The 20,078-nt window shown below is 40.9% G+C and overlaps 1 protein-coding gene across 3 annotated transcripts in view; it reads left to right on the forward strand.

The window, feature by feature from the left end:
* The window catches only part of ZNF236 (zinc finger protein 236), a 1,135,475-nt gene that overhangs the window by 516,665 nt on the left and 598,732 nt on the right, over positions 1–20,078 (forward strand). For all 3 annotated transcript variants that reach the window (XM_086965182.1, XM_086965180.1, XM_086965183.1), the window contains exon 16: positions 14,645–14,796. In XM_086965182.1, the coding sequence (XP_086821308.1) occupies positions 14,645–14,796 (152 nt within the window). The remainder of the gene's footprint in view (positions 1–14,644; positions 14,797–20,078) is intronic.

The following is a 20,078-nucleotide window of genomic DNA, read 5'->3' on the forward strand; positions in this document are numbered from 1 at the left end:
TGTTTTTCATTTTTGTACAGCATAAAGCAATCGATAAAGATCCTGGTATTTACCCTCTACTTTATATGCTACATGTATCAGGGAAGTTGTTTTAAATGCCCCTAAGCCACCCCGAAGGAATGTCACCTGGCCCCCCTAGTTCGAACGAAAACGACCCCGTACCACTAAAGGTTATCTCTTCCTCAAAAATGACAAAAATTACTTTCTAGGACGTTTTGAACATTGATGATTTTCATATGATCTATTTATTAAAGTAATACTCATCTCTCCGCATGAAATTAATTTTCAACATGCTACACAAGTCAATCTCATCTGCCCAAAGTTCTTTTGCAGATTTGGGACCGTTTCCCTTGCCTCTGACTCACTTATTGCTAAGTCATTGATGGATGTTTTTGCCGAAAGGGGATTATCCACCAAATCTCGAAGTTGTGCTTTAGAATAATTAAGAGGGTGCCACCTCTCCATGTGCCGATGCATGGTATGATTACCATAGCTATATTTTTTTTTTGGTCCCTCTCGAGAGTTTTTTTTTTGCAGATGAGGCAGGTAACGAACCTGGCATTAACTTTCTTTTCATGAGAAGGAAAAGAAAAAAATTGCCAGATAAAATTCACTTTCACATGGGACGTTCTTGGCATTTCTTTCAGAAACTTTTACATCACTGTGTCATTTCTTTGTCTATCCTGGTTAAAGCAATGTCATATAAATAGTTGTTTAAAAAGTTTTTTTTTAACGTGTTTACTTTGTTGGAGCGTTGTATATATTTATAAGTTATTAAAGTGTTATAATCCTACTACTTTGTTGGAGTGCTACATATTTTTAATGTGACACATAATTGTGACGACTTTGATGTACAAAAAGGCATCCCTGGAATCTTCCGCTTCAGGCTAGGTCCCACACACCCTTACAGTGAGAATCCCCTCCCCAATCACAATACAGAATCGTTATCAGATAGTAGGAACGCGTGTGGTGTGACGGATCTCATGAGGTGGCGACCTTGATCTACTGTAACTCCTTTGAACAGGGGTCATTCTTTACAGTTGGGGCCATAAACTACATCCGCAGGGCTAGGTGATAGCCTGGGACCAGCCTGGACAATCAGACACAGAGGAAGAGGAGTGTCAGAGTAGTGAATAGGGTGAAAGGGAGGTGTCGGGCGGGCACAGGGTGTGATACTCAGGGAAGAGCAGCGCAGATGGGGGGAAGTTTATGGCCCATGCATGAGAGAGAGAGCAGGGGTGACCAGTGCGTGGGGGAGATGCTTGCGAGGGTGGGGAGCCATGCTGAGGATCTGCGGCGTACAGAGAGTGGGTCTGGTCAAGGCATCTAAAATGGCTGCCGTGCACGACAAAAGTGTGGCATTGGAAAAAAAGCAAGATGGCGCACACAATGTTTATCAATACGGATTAATTTAGAACAATTATTTTTAACAATATATTTTCTCGCAGTGTCAAAATGGCGATCAACACTTCCTAATTTCCTTCGAATCGAACGTTAACAGAAGTCAAGCGGCAAAAAAAAAAAAACGCTCACGCGCAACCGCTGGAAGACAAGTATCAACATATATGAGCCTCCTCAACCACCCTCAGAAAACATAGGGGGTCAGGATACGTCTCCCATACCCCCTTATACCCAATACTCACATTGCTTTTCCTCCATCTAGTAATTTAATTAAATCGAAACACAAAATTGCGAATTCACGTTTCGCTACCAGTTTGCGACCCGGTCCGCGAACCGAGAAGTGCTTCTACCGCGAAAAATCAAATTTTTTTTTTTGCCCCACGGGACCCTTTAATAACCCCAACATCATTCCTAGGGGGTCAAGAGGGGTCTACCTTGCCCCCTTTCATTAAATTCCCCCTTCGTTTTTCTCCTCCTCTTGTCTCTCGATCCTACTGAGAGACAAGATGGCGGCCGCACCGGACTGTTTAGAATGTTGACAGACACCGGAGAGCCAATCAGCTTCGCTTTGCAAAGCTCCGTTACGCGAAAAGTACGCGATCTGGAGCGCTATCTGGGACGCTGTCACAGATATATCTGTTTTTTTAAACGTTAATTTCTCAAAATCCACTGGAGCACATATATTGAGACCCAGCAAAGGCACATCGGGCTAACAGTCCCTACAATTTTGCCAAGTTTCGTGTAAATCCATTCAGCCGTTCGAGCTAAAAGTGAGGCCAAAGGCCCTATGGAAAAATGAATGGGAAAAACATGTTTTGGGACCCCCCTTTTTTCTCGGCCCCCCCTTGACGGAACCCCCCCCAAATTTTTAGGGGCTGCTCAGAAACAAAATGTGCCATTTTCCTGAAAATTTCAGCCAATTCCGTCCACAAACGCCAAAGTTATTAGACATAGAATTTTCAAAAGTTCTATAGAGAAAAAATCCTAACTATATATACCTACTGGCGACCGCCAGTAGGTAATATATATATATATATATATATATATATATATATATATATATATATACACACATACACCACTACAAAAGGACTCCACACACAAGAATAGAAAATAGCCAATATATATATATATATATTTTTTTTTTAATTCGTTTCATTTGCATGTAAAGCAAAAAAGTAATAGCTTAAATACACACAGTACAGGGGCTCTTCGTAATACGTATCTATAAAATGTTTCACACTTCCGCGCCACCAGCCACATCTGCAGCAAGTCTCACATGTACACGCAAGCATGACCCCTCTCGATCCCAAACATCCTGACTGGTATGCAGTACAGGAGCACATGGCTGTCCCTGAAAATCATTTCACTCCCCCACTCTGGTGCACTTATGAGGACACTCTCTACTTTCAAAGACTGACTTCACTGCCTGTATGCACCAGTCCATATCTCTCTTACAGTCTCCCAACTGCAGTTCAAAAGCGACTCTCCAGAGTCTTGCTATGTTTTGTTTGGCCACCATCAGTCCCAGTGTGATCCAGAGGCATTCCACGCGGGTGAGCTATGTATCCCCCCAAATGTTTAATAATCATCACTTCGCCTTGGGCTCTAATCCACTGCCAGACTTACTCGTAATGCAGGTCACCACTGCTACACCAGTGTAACTGCAGCACTGGACATTCCCATACCATATATTAGATTGTATCTATTTGTCCACTCCATTTGGGGCAGAGTGCATCATCCCCTTTACCCATTTTCAGCAGTGTTGTTGCAGCATATCTCCTATGAAGGATCATGAGCAGGACGAGGCGGGAGCGTGAGCATATGGCCACCTCTTGTGGGAAAGTCAAGCCCACATGCTGCTTATCATCCTCCAATCCACCCAGATCTCTATCCCAAGAAAAATAGCCAATATGTATCTAAATCAAAAAAGACCAAAATGACAAAAATCCAACCTAGGCAAATCAAAACATCACTTTTTAAAGATTAAATCAAAAACAGCTCTTGGAAATCAAAAAAAGCTTCTACCTGGGCTATTTGGTTGCGGTCAACGTTGATGACTCCACAAAGGCAGTCCAACATAGATGGTGCGATGCTCTGTTATGGAATCTGGCAGACCCCAGTACATTACCTTGGTGGCGTTGTGAAAGACAAAGCCAATGCAAAACAACGTGGAAGTGAGGTGTTGCGAGGGCAGGTGCAGCGTTGGTTCCTTACTGTTTATGGGGAGGTGGTGCATTGTTTTTTTACTGTCACGAGGGACGTGAGGCAGTTGCCGGTGCGGTGTCTTGGTTTCTTACGAACGTTTGGCACTGATGAGGTGTTGTAAGTCAAGCTGCAAGGCTTTGGTTTCTAGCCCTAGTTGTTGATCCTGGCCCTAGGCGCTGGAATTGAAGCAGTGCGTCACAGACTTCGGTGGTGCGGTGCTCGAGACTCGTGTAGTGGGGGATCTTCTGAGGCTCGCTGTTGGAGCCTGCGGTGCAAGTCGCGGTAGCTGCGTTGAGCGGTGACCACGGCTCTGGTGCAGGCAGTGGCCCGGCATCAAAGTTGCAGACAGGCGCCGGTTCCGAAGTCGATTAGTGTCTGTCTTGCTTTCTGCTTAGGAGCACCCCAAACTCAATTCCAAGGACCCAGGGACTGGATTTGTCACCACTTGGCATATGTAAAACTCCTTAATAGAGGGACCCAGGTGTTGCAGGTGAAGTCTTTGATGGCCCTGAGACTGCTTAACAGGAGTCGATCTCAACTCAAGCCCTTGGAGAACCTTGGAAGCAGGATGCAGAAAGCGAAATCCAGTCCTTTCACTCCCAGGACAGAAGCAGCAAACAGCAGGCCAACACAGCAAAGCAAAAAGCAAAGTGGCAGACCCTCCTGACAGCTATCCAGCTCTTCTTCCTGGCATAATATCCTTAACTCAGAAGTGTTCTGAGTATATGATGTCAGAGGTTCAGTACTTATACCCATTTCAGCCTTTGAAGTAGGCAAAGTTTAAAGTGATGTCTTTGTAGTGCACAAGATCCTGCCTTTCCCTGCCCTATCTCCAGACACACTACAGGGGCTGGAGACTTCTTTGTGTGAGGAAAAGCACAACCCTATTCAGGTGTCAGTGTCAACTCCTCCCACCAGTCTAGCTCAGAAGGACCCTTCAGTCTGGTGATGGGCCATTAGGATTTGTAGGGCACACCTCGGCTCCCTTTGTGTGACTGACTAGAGTGAATGCACACACAAACCCGATTGTCACCCTGACGTGTGGTCAGATTGGCCCAAAATGTTACATTAACCTTATTTGTCAGAGCATGGAACAACTCGTCACAAAGAGTTTTCTCAATCCCTCTTGGCCCATTCTAATTTTTTCTTGTAACTTGCCCTACAAGCCGTCACCTATCCCTAGTTTTAATCACTTGCAGTCGTAGAGTTTTGGCTATCCTACATGCCGTGTGTGTATCCTTAATATCTTGGGCCAACACCTCTTTTGTTGTCAAAGAAGTGTGCACGCGCTTTTGCAAATAACTGGTCTCTCTCCTCTGGGGCAAGATTATTCAACAACTCTACATGCTCTGTTGCTGTTGAGTTCACTTCCTCCTCAAGTTTGAGATACCTTTCAACCCAACCCCTTCTGATGGCCTTACCGTTATTCGAAAGTTCAACATTTCCTATTTGGGGATGACCCTGGGCTATCTGGGTGTTAGCGAGGGAGCCCAGCAGGGTCAGACTAAGGGCATTGTGGTCACTGTCCACCCTTTCAAGGACCCCATAACAACAGCTCTTCAAGCTAATGAAAATATATTCAATACCGCTAGTGTTACCAGGCCTACTAAAGGGTTGCTTGATGTCATTATCAGATTAAGTCCGCCCGTTTGTGGCTATTAAATCAAAAGTTAAGGTGAGTGCAGGTATCTGGGCTGCCCTAGGGGACCACTTAGAAGGGGGTAGATCTAAGGGCAAGATTCCCATTCCTGATCTTGCTCTGCCAATAGATCCATATCTAGTAAGTTTAGTGGGTTAAAAGTAGCATTAGATAACCTGCTAAAATGAGCCCCTCATCACCCCTGTGCTCCTTTAGGAATTCCTCCAGAGTTTGCAACACTTGGGTTCTGACATTACTACCTACAACCCGAGTATAAACATTAAGCAGCAACAGGGAATTGCTACTACTGAAAACAACTCTTATGGTCAACATATCCGGTGAGCAAAACAGTAAGTGCCTAACTGAACTTTGTAGGTCTGTGCGGATCCATTTTGCAAGGCCCCCTGAGGGCCTGCCTCTGGGTGATTGGAGTATGTGGATGTAAAAGAAGTATACCCATTCCAGGTGGCAGGCACCGTGCTCCTGGTCTCCTGAAAGAGGCAGATATCATGGTTTTCAATGTGCTACCCCAATCAGCATCACCAGCTTGTTGCCAATCCCAGCTATATACCAGTCTCCCTCCCCCACAGAAACTCCTGTCCACCAGGAGGCATCGCATGTCCTATAATCCAACGGAGAAAATTACAATGTCACTGGAACACAAGCTTAAGTCTTATGAAACTGAATGGGCCTCAATTATTGCACTGGGAGAGTAGGAAATGGTCATGTTGGTGATATCTAAGAGTTTTATGTCTCATACCATGTTAAATTTCACAAACATTACTCCACATCAGAACTTAGAATCACATCAAGGAAGCATTTCCCTCTTGCATTTAGTGCCTCCTTCATTCCTAATGCATATTATCCAAGAGTAAGAGAAGAGTCACGTTTGGAGAGTGATATTTTTTATTTAGTTCCTATTCTTTACTGTGTCGGCTATTTGGATGTTGTTGGTGGTACGTGTTGCTGAAAAAAAATAAAAACTATGAAACCTAAATGCTATATGATGTTTAGTGATCCAGGTGTAAGTCATTTCTCATCTAGATTATTGGATGTCAATATTCAGATGTTTGCCTCTGATTCATACAACTCCCAATAAGGGCTTCTCAGGCAATAGCAAGAAAAATACCTGAACAAAATATGCCTATACAGTAGTAAAATGCCAGTACCGATTTGACTACTCATTAGGATATTGATGAAGTGCAAACACGCGCTCAGAATCTCATGTGGGTGCCGAAAGCTGTGCTGTCCAGCACACTGTCTAGTTATGCCCATCCATCTTAAAACAAATCATGTTCCTTCTCAGAAAGAGTGGCAAGGATCTAGCAGAACATTGCTAGCAATACTGCACAAGACTCCTTGTTCTCCCGCTTTAAACATAGACTAAGGAAACTTTTACCTCTGAAACACCTAAACAACAAATACTTTTCCTCTGGATTTTGGGTGTCTTGAAGCGATGAACCAGCTACAACAGCCTCGGTACCATATAAAATATCTCTTACTAATTGTATTAAGCCAAGCTCATATTCTCTCTCCCGTCTTCCAAATTTTACTTTTGCTTATTTCCTAGCAATTTTCTTTCCTAGACTACTTGATCCACCCTGAACCTTCTCTATACATTGCTCAGCTAGAACGTCTCAAAACATAGAGCACACACTACAACCCTCTCTTGTGCAACATCAGTTGTTAATAGATAGTCCGGAATCTTAGAATATTCCCTGCTGCGTGTGCGGGACCTGGAAAACATTTACCACAAACAATTCAGAAAAAGGGTGTGTATTTAGTATGTCCAGTGGTCCAGTATCATTCAGAGCCGTTCTGAGTTTTCCCGAACTTATAGTCCAATATGGAGTGAAAAACCATTACAAAACTATAATTGAGCATTCATCACTTAGATTGCTACTAAAGGGTGTGTTCAATGAGGGTAAAATGAGGCCCAACAAGCATTACATTGAGATAGTTCAGACAAAGGTCACATGTGCCTTTAAATGGTCTATATGCTTTGAATCGCAACATGCACTGTAATGACAGTTCCCTCTCAATGGCAACTTGTGAGAGTGGGACTCAGGAATTCTGTGGCTTTGCTGAATCTGACAAAATATCGAATACAAAAATATCTACCTACAAAAATATCGCAACAAAAATATCGATTACAATAATATCGACATCCTATCTCTAACAAGATAAGTACAAAAATATCGAAAAAAATATATAGATGTCCAAAATATCGTTTTTTTTAAATATCGTTTTTTTAATTAAAAAAATTGTAACATTAGCAAAATAATACTTATAAATGTAATAAACATAGTTAAAATATATTATATTTAAAATTATTAAATAATGTAATAAAAACAAAAAAAAAGATATAATACATTGTATATACTTCATTAATAACTCTAAAAATATTAATAACTTATAAATAAATGAAAATATAATAAATTACAAATAAATGTATATACATAAAAAAATAATATAAATAACGCTTAGTAAAAATGTAATACAAATTAAAAGAAGTAAGTAAATGTTGGATAGCGTAGGTGTAAAAATTACTATTCCCACTCCAGAGAGTGCAACAGTAGGGAAAGTGTTGGATAGCGTAGGGGTAACAATTACTATTCCCACTCCAGAGAGTGCAACAGTAGGGAAAGTGTTGGATAGCGTAGGGGTAAAAATTACTATTCCAACTCCAGAGAGTGCAACAGTAGGGAAAGTGTTGGATAGCGTAGGAGAGTGCAACAGTAGGGAAAGTGTTGGATAGCGTAATTGTAAAAATTCCTATTCCAACTCCAGAGAGTGCAACAGTAGGGAAAGTGTTAGGATAGCGTAGGAGAGTGCAACAGTAGGGAAAGTGTTGGATAAGGTAGGGGTAAAAATTACTATTCCAACTCCAGAGAGTGCAACAGTAGGGAAAGTGTTGGATAGCGTAGGAGAGTGCAACAGTAGGGAGAGTGTTGGATAAGGTAGGGGTAAAAATTACTATTCCCACTCCAGAGAGTGCAACAGTAGGGAAAGTGTTAGGATAGCGTAGGAGAGTGCAACAGTAGGGAGAGTGTTGGATAAGGTAGGGGTAAAAATTACTATTCCCACTCCAGAGAGTGCAACAGTCGGGAAAGTGTTGGATAGCGTAGGGATAAAAATTACTATTCCAACTCCAGAGAGTGCAACAGTAGGGAAAGTGTTGGATAGCGTAGGGGTAACAATTACTATTCCCACTCCAGAGAGTGCAACAGTAGGGAAAGACTTGGATAAGGTAGGTGTAAAAATTACTATTCCCATTCCAGAGAGTGCAACAGTCGGGAGAGTATGGAAAATGTTGGATAAGGTAGGTGTAAAAATTACTATTCCCATTCCAGAGAGTGCAACAGTCGGGAGAGTGTTGGATAAGGTAGGGGTAAAAATTACTATTCCCACTCCAGAGAGTGCAACAGTCGGGAAAGTGTTGGATAGCGTAGGGGGTAAAAATTACTATTCCCACTCCAGAGAGTGCAACAGTAGGGAAAGTGTTGGATAGCGTAGGGGTAACAATTACTATTCCCACTCCAGAGAGTGCAACAGTAGGGAAAGTGTTGGATAAGGTAGGTGTAAAAATTACTATTCCCATTCCAGAGAGTGCAACAGTAGGGAAAGTGTTTGATAGGGTAGGGGTAAAAATTACTATTCCAACTCCAGAGAGTGCAACAGTAGGGAAAGTGTTGGATAGCGTAGGGGGTAAAAATTACTATTCCAGCTCCAGAGAGTGCAACAGTAGGGAAAGTGTTGGATAGCGAAGGGGTAAAAATAAACATACTTCTAAAAAAATGTATTTTTTAAATAATAAAAAACGTAACTAATAAATAAATATAAGCCATTTACAAATACCAACACATAATTATTAAAAACATGATTTCCGATAAATAACTATTTTTTTTAATAAAAAATACAATTTAATACTATTTAATTAATCAATAATTAACAATTATATAATTAACAAAACATGAATTAAAAAACATTATTACTTAATTAAATTTAAATTACTTCCCACCCTATTCCCCTATAAACCCACAACCCCCTACAGAACATGATTATCAATTAATCAATTAATACAAATTAATTACCAATTAATTCAAATTAATTTATAATTCCTACTAATTAATAATAATTTAGTATAATTTACTTCCCACCCTATTTCCCTATAACCCCACAACCCGCTACAGAACATGATTATCAATTAATCAATTAATAAAAATGAATTACTAATTAATTAAAAATAATTACCAATTAATTAAAATTAATTTATAATTCCTACTAATTAATAATTAATTTAGTATAATTAAATTACTTCCCACCCTATTCCCCTATAAACCCACAACCCGCTACAGTACTAAAATACAAAATTTAATTAAATTACATAAAAATAAATTAAAAATATAATGAATACATAATAATATACATAAAATTATTTTAAAAATCGATATTAGTAACATCGAAATTTTTAACATCGATATTACTAACATCGATATTTAAAACATCGATATTACTAATATCGATATTAAAATCTATCGATATTACTTACCTTCTATATTATGTCCCTTTAATATTTAAACTTCGATATTAGTGTATATCGATATTTAAATATCGATATTTTGTCTGCATACCGGCTCTGCTTTTACCCATTTTACATACTTTTTCACACCATACTTCAACTTTTCCAGCTTTACCTGACATTGCTGCTTGTCTTGAAGCATTTAAAAGCTTTTTAAAGCTTTTCTAGGGACATTTTTCTTTCACAATGACTTTGCTTTTTGTAAAGAGCACTTCATGTGCTAATAAAAATGGCAGTTTTATAACCCCACTAAGTCTGTGTAGTCTGTGTTCCAAGTTCATATTTGACTGGATTGTGAGTGAAAAAAATGCATGACAAGTTATTTAGAAGATATGATGGCTTAGGAGAAAGCGGATAAGACTTTCACAGATGGTTCTTCCTCGACTTTACCTACGGCTTGTTTCTTACAAAGACAGAAGACCCAGCAGGAAAAAATCCAAGAAGGAAGGGAAACATTGCCATTCCGATCACGCCTTTCAACGTTGAGCTGACTCAACTTCAAGTTGTGCGCCAAAGTATGGCATCCGTATGATCACCATCAGGAGTTGGAACTTTATCAATACCAAGTCACCACCTATTGGTATTGGGAAGATCTCTGGTATGGAAGTGTCCCTTCCACTCAGTGTCCCATTAATCAGCGTTGATACCTTCGCCCAAAAAGAGACTGTCGACTTCTAAACTGCATTGATGGCAAGGACGGTCGACATCAGAACACATGACATCAGAGCTTTACAAAACCCGACCTATATTGACGCCTATAGTGGCTTTGTCTTCTACAGCCTCCATTGCAGAAGCTCCTTCACCAATGACAAGATTCAGAATATTTTTGGACATTATACCATCACTTGTTGGGCACTTGTCTTTCAGGATTCCATGTAAAGACCCATTTAAAGCTCCTTTTGGGCCTTTGAACCTGGGACTATCTGTAGCACCAAAGCAGACAAATAGTTATGTTTCCTATGAAGAAGAGATTTCCTCCAAGGATGTCACCTCAGTATGCATATTTGCTACCTCTTCTGCAGATTTACCAAACACTGTGGAAGCAGAGAAGAGACAGATTCCCTTTATAGTCTCCCTCAAGTTTGTATGACTTGGATAAAGATATTTCAACAGCTATATCCTGCATGCCATCCTCTTGCTTGATCAGCATCTACAGTTAAACCTGGGGATGACCTCTCCTTGTTCCATATGTCCCATACTGAGGAATCAAAAAGGTGAGTATAGTACCCAGTCTGTTAGAGTTATGAGGATAAAGGGAAACGTTTTAGCACCTCCAATGACTAAGATGTCAACACCTTGCCTATTGAAGAAGTACATATTCACTGATGAAGATCTTGATTTACTACATCAAGATCCCAAGACATCCTCTTTAATAGTATTTGCAGTCCGGAAGCACCACTCTTCAGCCCCAAACATATTGCTCCTCCAACAGGAAATGTTAAAGGCTGGGAAAAAGGTCTGCAGTAGTGTTGTCACAGCTCTCAAGCCTGCCAGAGCTACAGGTCTGATTTTGAGATATGATCAAGCACTCTGGGAGACCTTATAAGCATTCTGTGTGAAGATTCCTAGAAGGAGATGACAGCAATTTGAAAACATTGTTCAGAAGGGTCCCCTGGCTTCAGACCAGATTATAAGTGCCTCCATGGCTTATCAATATTGGAGTACTACCACTGAATATCTCTTAGTAAGTTGTCATGGTTGTGTCTTACATCTTTAAAACAAGCCACTAGTTAAAAATACTTAGTCTTCCCTTCCTTCTCAGGATCCTCTCTTTTAGGCCAACACATGGAGGAGTAGATGGTCTGAGTGAAAAATTAAGATGACTTTAAAATCAGTTTGGCTATAGGCATAGAAATTGGTCTATGTGCTGATATTCCCACAACGACCCCAAGAATTACCTGTGGCAGAGGGTCAGTCCCATTGTTGACCTTACCAGCACCATGTACAGAGGTAGTCCTAACTTCAGAAGGGAGGAACCAAATCAAAGCCTTCCAACCAGCAGCCCTCTGATTCCAGTGGATGACTCCTCTAAAAACAAGCAATGACATGTCTGTCCTTCCTCTCTGTATTCTTAACTAGTGGAGGGTATTTCCCAACACCTAAATGAGTGGCAAAGCATAATGAGCAACAAGTGGTCCATAACAATTGTGCCGGAAGGTTATTTCGATTTACGAAAATCACTACTGCCTACACTAAGAGAATAATTACGGACTACAATCTTCCTGCTTCATTGATTAGGCAGGGATGCCGATCAATTACCAAAAGTCAAACATATTGCCACTTCAAACCATGAATTACTTGGGAGTGACCTTGGACACAAGGCAACCAAGTGTGTTTAATTCAGAATACAGGATATTTTCCTTTCTGGTACAATGTTTTCTTCTCTTGAAGTCATTAAACCCAACAGAGCGCCTGATTTCTTCCCTTCTGGATAGGATGGCGTCAAGTATCATAACTGTTCCAAATTGAAGGCTTTAAAAGAAACTTATGTAGCAATGCTTAGAAGATCATTGGACCCAGAAGGAGAACAACTGGGAGGACAAGCTCAGTTTGTCGCAGTCAGCAAGACATTCTTCGCTCTTTTTACATTACCAGACTAGTCTAATGACAGGAATTCCATTTGCTGGGTGTGGCTGCTTACTTAGGACAACTGTCTGTCAAGGCAGCAGACCACCTAGCTCCAAAGGTATTCCTGCCTTCTCGTAACAGTGGGTGGGGATTTTGGTGCATACAAGTACCATCGCAGTTCACTGTATAAACAAACAAGGAGGCATTAGATCGAGGCCCCTGTCACTAGAAGGTCCAAAAATCTAGTCATGTTTCCAAGCCAAGAATCTTTTGTTAAAATCAGTATCTATTGCTGGAAACAATTAGTCACAGACAATGAGTCTTGCAAGACAACTTTTGTACATTGAGTGTTTCAGAGACAGACTTGTTTTCCACAGCTCAAAATGCAAAGTGCCATGGCTTTACTTACAGGACATGGGAGCAAGGATATCTAGGCAATGTCCTTTTGAAGAACTGAAATATACAAACTATACTAATTTTGAAGAACTGGTCAGAAACATTACAATGCGCTGTTCCTCATATCCCTCTATTTCCATCAATAATTCTGAAATTAAAACAGTCCAAAGCAGCACCAGTTCTAATTGCTCTTTAGTGACCCAGGCAATGATAGATATTTCACAGACCTTCAACTGATTTTTCTACTCCCATAAAAGAGACTATCTCCCCACTTCCAAGCCATCCCTGCGGATGAGGCAGCAAGGCAAAATATATCATCCAAATCCGACAGTAGTGAATTTGACCGCTTTGAATGGATAATGGAATCAAAAAGATCATCAACGCTATAATTGTTTAAATGGGAACGATAATTAATTTGATGTTGCGAGATTGACCCTATTAACAGTTTAAGAAAAAAAGTCATACCTTCCTCATCTGGTCAAAGATAATGTACTTCTATTAAAGTACATCTAGCTGCAATAACCGCATGTAGAAAGAATCCTACAAGTGATCTTCTTCAAACTTCATTTAGTGAAATACTTATAGAGTGCATAAAGAAAGTTAAACTCACATAAGAACATGTCCACCTCTATTAGAGTTAAATCTCTCTACTTTATAAAAATCGGCCCACTGTACGAACCCAGGTAGATAACTACAGTGCAGAACTAATTGCTCTTTTGAAGGTTCTTTAGCCTAAGCACCTACTTTCTACAGCCATCTATGAAACGTGGCGTTGCAAAGTTTTAGAATAACTGGTGTTTTATCTTTTTTATACTCCTTTATTGTTTGCACATCCTAATCATTTGAATAGTCTACTTCGTAAAGCACCTTCATGTCCATTTTGACTATATTCGAACAATACAAAAAAATTATTGGAGATCCCATGTATTTGTCTGCACGTTGGTAGTTATGAGAAGCAATAACACATGAGAATAGGAATAAGATGCCAGCCGTTAATGATTTTTATTTATCTTCCATTAATTCCTAGACCTGCAAATGCAGTTACTAGTTTTACACATTTGATAATGGTTCATTGGGCATTATTGAATGTCGCCCTCATATGGTACTCATTTTTTTATTGTGATGTAGCACTATGTTTGTCATTAACCATGATGGGTGATTTTGCTGTGATTCCAGTTATGGTTTACCCAGAGTTCCAGTGCATGCGGTATTAGTTAAATAATCTGATTCCCATTTAGGTATGTTTGGAGTGTTGGCTGAATGGATAAAAGATAAAAGTGTGCAGAAATCCTGTGTGTGTTTTGAAATAAATGGCATCCTGTCTCGTTATCCACATAAATAATCCTTGCTAAATCTCAGATTGTGTCTCTTGTTAATATTGTGTTAGTCGTGCTACGAGGTGTCCTTATTGGAGAATGGCTTCTGTTATGGTGTCAGTCACATAATACCTGTAAAAATCATAACTTTTTTTTCTCAATAAATGAGGAATATGATGTTAAAAGTCAAAGAGCAAATTGAAAATACATTGTGTTCCATTGCATGCCTTAAAATACAACTGTCAGGTTTTCTGTTTATATAATCTAACCATATTGTACTGGAATATGAAAAATATCCTACATGAAAAGGGTTCCACATTTTGTATTTAGCACCCTCACATCACCCACTCATACCTCTTTTTCTCCTAATGTTAATTTTCCTTCTTGGATAAAGGCCTAACAGTCTGCAGATACATTGACTTTGGTGCAGTTCAAATTAGATTTCTGTGTTTTCTCTTATATGAATGTTGGTAGAATGAAACATTTACACGTTCTATTCATTTTGTTATTGCATGCTGTTTTAAATTTCTTCAGGTTTTGCAATTAGTGATGGCTTTAGTCAACCAAGTCAGTTTCCAGCTGTTCAGCAGTTACAAGATTCAAGCACCTTGGAGTCTCAGGCACTGTCAACAACTTTTCATCAACCTAGCCTACTTCCGGATCCGACCTCTGATTCCATTAATATTGTAAGTTTGCCGTTTTTTCTGAAATGTGCCTTACGATTTGAGTGGACTGGTTTTTAAAGCTACTGATGCTATTCAGTGTTTATAAAATTACTTTGGAAATTATATTGATCGTCTTTTTTTGTGATCCAATATTAGCTGCTGGTTAGGTAGGTTGGGTAGTTAGTGGTAAGCTGTAGCACATTGTTTTAATACCTTTAAGTGTAGAATTGTGTCAAGGTCAATACGTTAAAGGTGTGGCCATATCTGAGCACAGTTTAGCAGAATGATATTCTAATTAACAATCACGCCTTTACCACTGGAGGCTTAGCAGCAGTGAATAATGTGTCTATGTAGTGGTATAGATTATAACAACTGGTGAAGAAACTCCTGCTTTCTGTGCATCATAAAAGATGTGGACCAATGTCTCCCAAAACAGATGCCATTTGACTTTTTGGAATATATATATATATATATATATATATCACTGAAAAAACCATAGGTTATAGACCATATATAGTTAGGAATTAGCATTTACAAAACCTTGAAAATTCACTGAAAAAACCATAGGTTATAGACCATATATAGTTAGGAATTAGCATTTACAAAACCTTATTTTACTCACACAAAACCATTGAAATTCGCATATATAGTTAGTTGCACTAACTATATATCGCGCACCCGCAATCCACTGCTGATCATGTCACATATTACATCATTCATGACATGGTCAGTGACATCACTGATGACATCACTGATGACATCTCAAATGACATCACTGATGACATCTCAAATGACATCTCAAATGACATCACTGATAACATCTCATTTGACATTACTGATCACATCACTGATGACATCATTCATGTGATAATACGATGAACCTCTTCAGACTCTAATATAACCTTAGATACACTCAGTGTAAACAGACACTCACAGACTGTCACTCATCCATGGAGTTACTCACACACCTAGTCAGTCATGCAAAGAATCAATCACACCTCCATTTCCTCAACTATACAGTTATACACACCTTACTTATTCAAACATATACTAGCACATATTTACTCTCTTATACAATCCCTGATACAAGTTCACAATGATCCATACAGCCACTCACACATTCACTGGCTCTTATGCACAGTTATTTATATATGTCAACTCTCACATGTACTGTGTTTTACATATGTACTTACTTTGACATGTAGCACTGAGATATCCATTCACTCACCAATACACTCATGCACACAGTCAACCGCCCATACAGCTGTTTCCACATGCACTTTTGAACCCATACATCTAGTGAATCAACTGCTCACACATCTATGCACAGAGTCATACACCTCCCAGCCACCCACACACACACACTCAGTCTCCTATACAAATACTTGGACAACCAATCAATAACCCATATAGTTACTCATATAGCTACTGATCAACACATGCAGCAGTTTACAGAACAACAGACATAATGATGCACAAATTAAGACAGTTTAGTCACTAACCCATGCACTCAGTGAGACACATTTGATCACTCACTCATACAGTGTCATGCATCTACTAAATCCTTCATCCAGACACTTATACATCCACTCATTCTTCAATATGTAAGACATATTTTAACTTTACAGAAACATACAGTCACTGGATGTTGTCATCAGTGATGTCATCAGTGATGTCATTTGAGATGTCATCAGTGATGTCATCAGTGATGTCACTGACCATGTCATGAATGATGTAATATGTGACATGATCAGCAGTGGATTGCGGGTGCACGATATATAGTTAGTGCAACTAACTATATATGCGAATTTCAATGGTTTTGTGTGAGTAAAATAAGGTTTTGTAAATGCTAATTCCTAACTATATATGGTCTATAACCTATGGTTTTTTCAGTGAATTTTCAAGGTTTTGTAAATGCTAATTCCTAACTATATATGGTCTATAACCTATGGTTTTTTCAGTGAATTTCAATGGATTTTTAATAGCACATATCAAAAGCTGTAAAATGTATTCTTCTTTTAAAGGAAAAATATATTTTATATGTATTTAATATAATTTTTTTATGTATATACATTTTTTGAGGGAACAAATTTATCAACTATCATGCTGAAGAAGAGTGTGGGGAAAAAAAACCAAGGAGGAGGACTAAGAGGAAAGAACAATCAGTTCAAAAATACAATTGCTTTAAAGCATGAAGTGCTTTTCCACACATTTACATTTAAATAACCCATATTAGAACATACAAAATATCTACAGAGGAGACGGTGTACATTGAATTTTAGACTTACATCACCCACACAACACAACAGCTCTATTCAGAGCTACCCTACCTCAAAGCACTCTAAAATATTATTTTACTATTTCCCTTAATTTTCCCCTTGTTACGCTTTCCGGAACGCTACCCGATGAATGGACCGGGCGCTAACCGTGCGAAAATTTGAAAAAAAAAAGGTTTTTATTTTTAAATATATGGGCCTCCTCAGCCACCCTCAGAAAACCTAGGGGGTCAGGATATGTCTCCCGTGCCCCCTTATACCCATTCCCAACATTGTTTATCCTCCATCTTGTGACTAAATTCGTCCGAAACACAAGATGGCGGACTCCCGTTACGCTACCGGTGAGCTATCGGTTCGCGTACCGGGTAGCGCTTCCACCGCGAAAAATCGAAAAAAAATTTATTTTATTTTTTTGACCCGCGGGGCCCTTTAATAGCCCCCACATCAATCCTAGGGGTCAGGAGGGGTCTACCTTGCCCCTTTCATTCATTTCCCCCTTCGTTTATTTCCACCTCTTGTCTCTCGATCCTACCGAGAGACAAGATGGCGGCCGCTCCGGACTGTTTAGAATGTTGAGTCACCGGAGAGCCAATCCGCTTCTCCTCGCGAAGTTCCGTTACGCGTCTGGTACGCGAACCGGGGCGCTAACTGGGACACTGTCACAGATGTATATATTTTTTTGAACGTTAATTTCTCAAAATCCACTGGAGCACATATCTTGAGACCTAGCAAAGGCACATCGGGCAAACAGTCTCTACAATTTTGCCAAGTTTCATAGAAATCCATTCAGCCGTTCGAGCTAAAAGTGAGTCCAACCGCCCTATGGAAAACTCAATCTTAAAAGCATGTTTTGGGACCCCCCTTTTTTCTCGGCCCCCGCTTGACGAAACCCCCCCAAACTTTCAGGGGACGCTCAGAAACAATATGTGCCATTTTCCTGAAAATTTCAGCCAATTCCGTCCATCAACGCCAAAGGTATTCAACATAGAATTTTCAGAAATCCCTATTCAAAAAAATCCTAACTATATATACCTACTGGCGACCGCCAGTAGGTAATATATATATATATATATATATATATATATATATATATATATATATATATATATATATATATATATATATATATTCATAAACTTATGTAATAAAAACAACGAAAAAATACATTTTTAGGTTTCGCCTGGGGCACGGAGCTCCTAGCTCCGCCCCCAGGAGAAATCTTTAGTTTTGCAGTATGGGGGACTTGAATCCGCCCTCTGTTCCATTGGCTAGCTCCATAAATAGAGGCTAGCCATTGGAACAGAGATCTGTCCGTCATGGCCGGACCAGATTCGTGGGCGTTCCTGCATTTTTTTCCCTCTCCACCCTTTTTGCATCGTCATTGGGCGGTCGGCGGAGTTTCGTTTTTTTTTTTTTTTGGGTGTTTGTTTTCGTCATTATGCCGACCACGGCCGCCGGAAGAAGTCCAGGTGAGTGCGTTCCTTTCCCGCCCCCCCTCCCGCTGTCCGTTCCTTTCCTGCCCCCCCTCCCGCTGTCCGTTCCTTTACCTTCCCCCCCTCCCGCTGTCCGTCCCCCCTCTCGCTGTCCGTGTGCCCGTAGGTGCTTTATTTTATTTTTATTTCGACAATGCTTGTTATACTTTTCCAGGCGGTCTTCGAGAGAGAGGGAGGAAAGGGGCGAAAGACTGCGTGAGAACGGGCGGATTGAAAAAGAGAGAGCGAAGAGAACGGTCTTGGTTCGGGCACCAGGTCTACTGCGCATGTGCGCTCGAGAAATATTTTAACTTGTCACAAAGTGAAGCAAACCCCTCAATTCACCTGGCCGTTCCTTAGCGGTTGCTCCTCCATCTGTAAACGTGGGAATCCGACCTATTTGGGGCAAAAGAGAGCGTGAAAGGTTCCGGGCGCCTCGGATGGAAGACAGGCTCGTGTGTGGAAGAGCTGAGCGCGAGGAGCAGGCTGCGACTTGAACCCTCCTCTGCCGCTCACTGGGATAGACCATGCGCTTTGAAGCACCATCTCCCAGAGCCACAGCCCTTCCTGGCTAAGGTGGGCAGAGCGATAAGAGGCCGAGGGAGCGCGGGCCGGGAGGGCTGTGTGGGGAGATTGCACAGGGTGTAGCCGGCACCAGGCTCCAGGGCGGGAAACCGCACAGTGGCGCAGCAGGTGTGGGCTGCAGACCTTCCAATCCCGCAGACGCGACATCAAGGCAGGCTTTAATTCCTATTTAGGGCCTTACGCTTGCGTGCCTGACTGACTGACTGCAGCGCCAGACGCAGGGCCGCGGCCCCTCCAAGACCGTGCAAGAAAGAGGCTGTATACTTCAGGATTTACAGCACGGTAACGAGGGACACGAACAACGACTGCCATGGGCCACAGCCCCTCCCCCCCCCATTACACAGACTTTGGCTTCACAAAGACTCTGGCATCTCGCAAACATGTTTTCTCACAGTCTATGGCGTCGCATAAAGACTATACGCCGCCGCAGCGCTACACACACGGTTGTAGCATCACACTCTCCCTCTCGAGTTTGTCGGACAGGCAGCGGCAACCCACACCATTCAGTGTGTACAGAAGCCCACTATCTGGAGCACGTCTCACTCTCAAACAAAAGCGCAAAGTCTACTGCTGTAGCATCATACACTGACGCCTCTCACCGTAGTATTATCACACAATGTCAAAGGCATTAGTTACAGACACACACGCAGAAAGTCCCACCGGCATCTCAAAGTACACCGTTCAACATGGGGCATCAAACAAAGTGCTCGGCACTCGGACAAACACATGCGGCATCTGGCACTAAGTCCATTGCATATCTCTCGCTCTACTAACTCACATAGTCCTGTTGTGTTATCACACGGTATCAAAGAAAACTCAATGACATTTGACGCACAGGATGTGAAATGAGACAACCTTCAACATTCATCTCATTGCCAAGCAGTGTGCAGTGTTACCAAATGTGCTGCATCACAGGCAATCCAAGACTAGACACACAGTCTAAGGCATGATACACATACTCAAGCAATAT

Source organism: Lissotriton vulgaris, chromosome 4_1 (assembly GCF_964263255.1).
Source record: "Lissotriton vulgaris chromosome 4_1, aLisVul1.2, whole genome shotgun sequence".
NCBI classification, from domain to species: Eukaryota; Metazoa; Chordata; class Amphibia; order Caudata; family Salamandridae; genus Lissotriton; species Lissotriton vulgaris.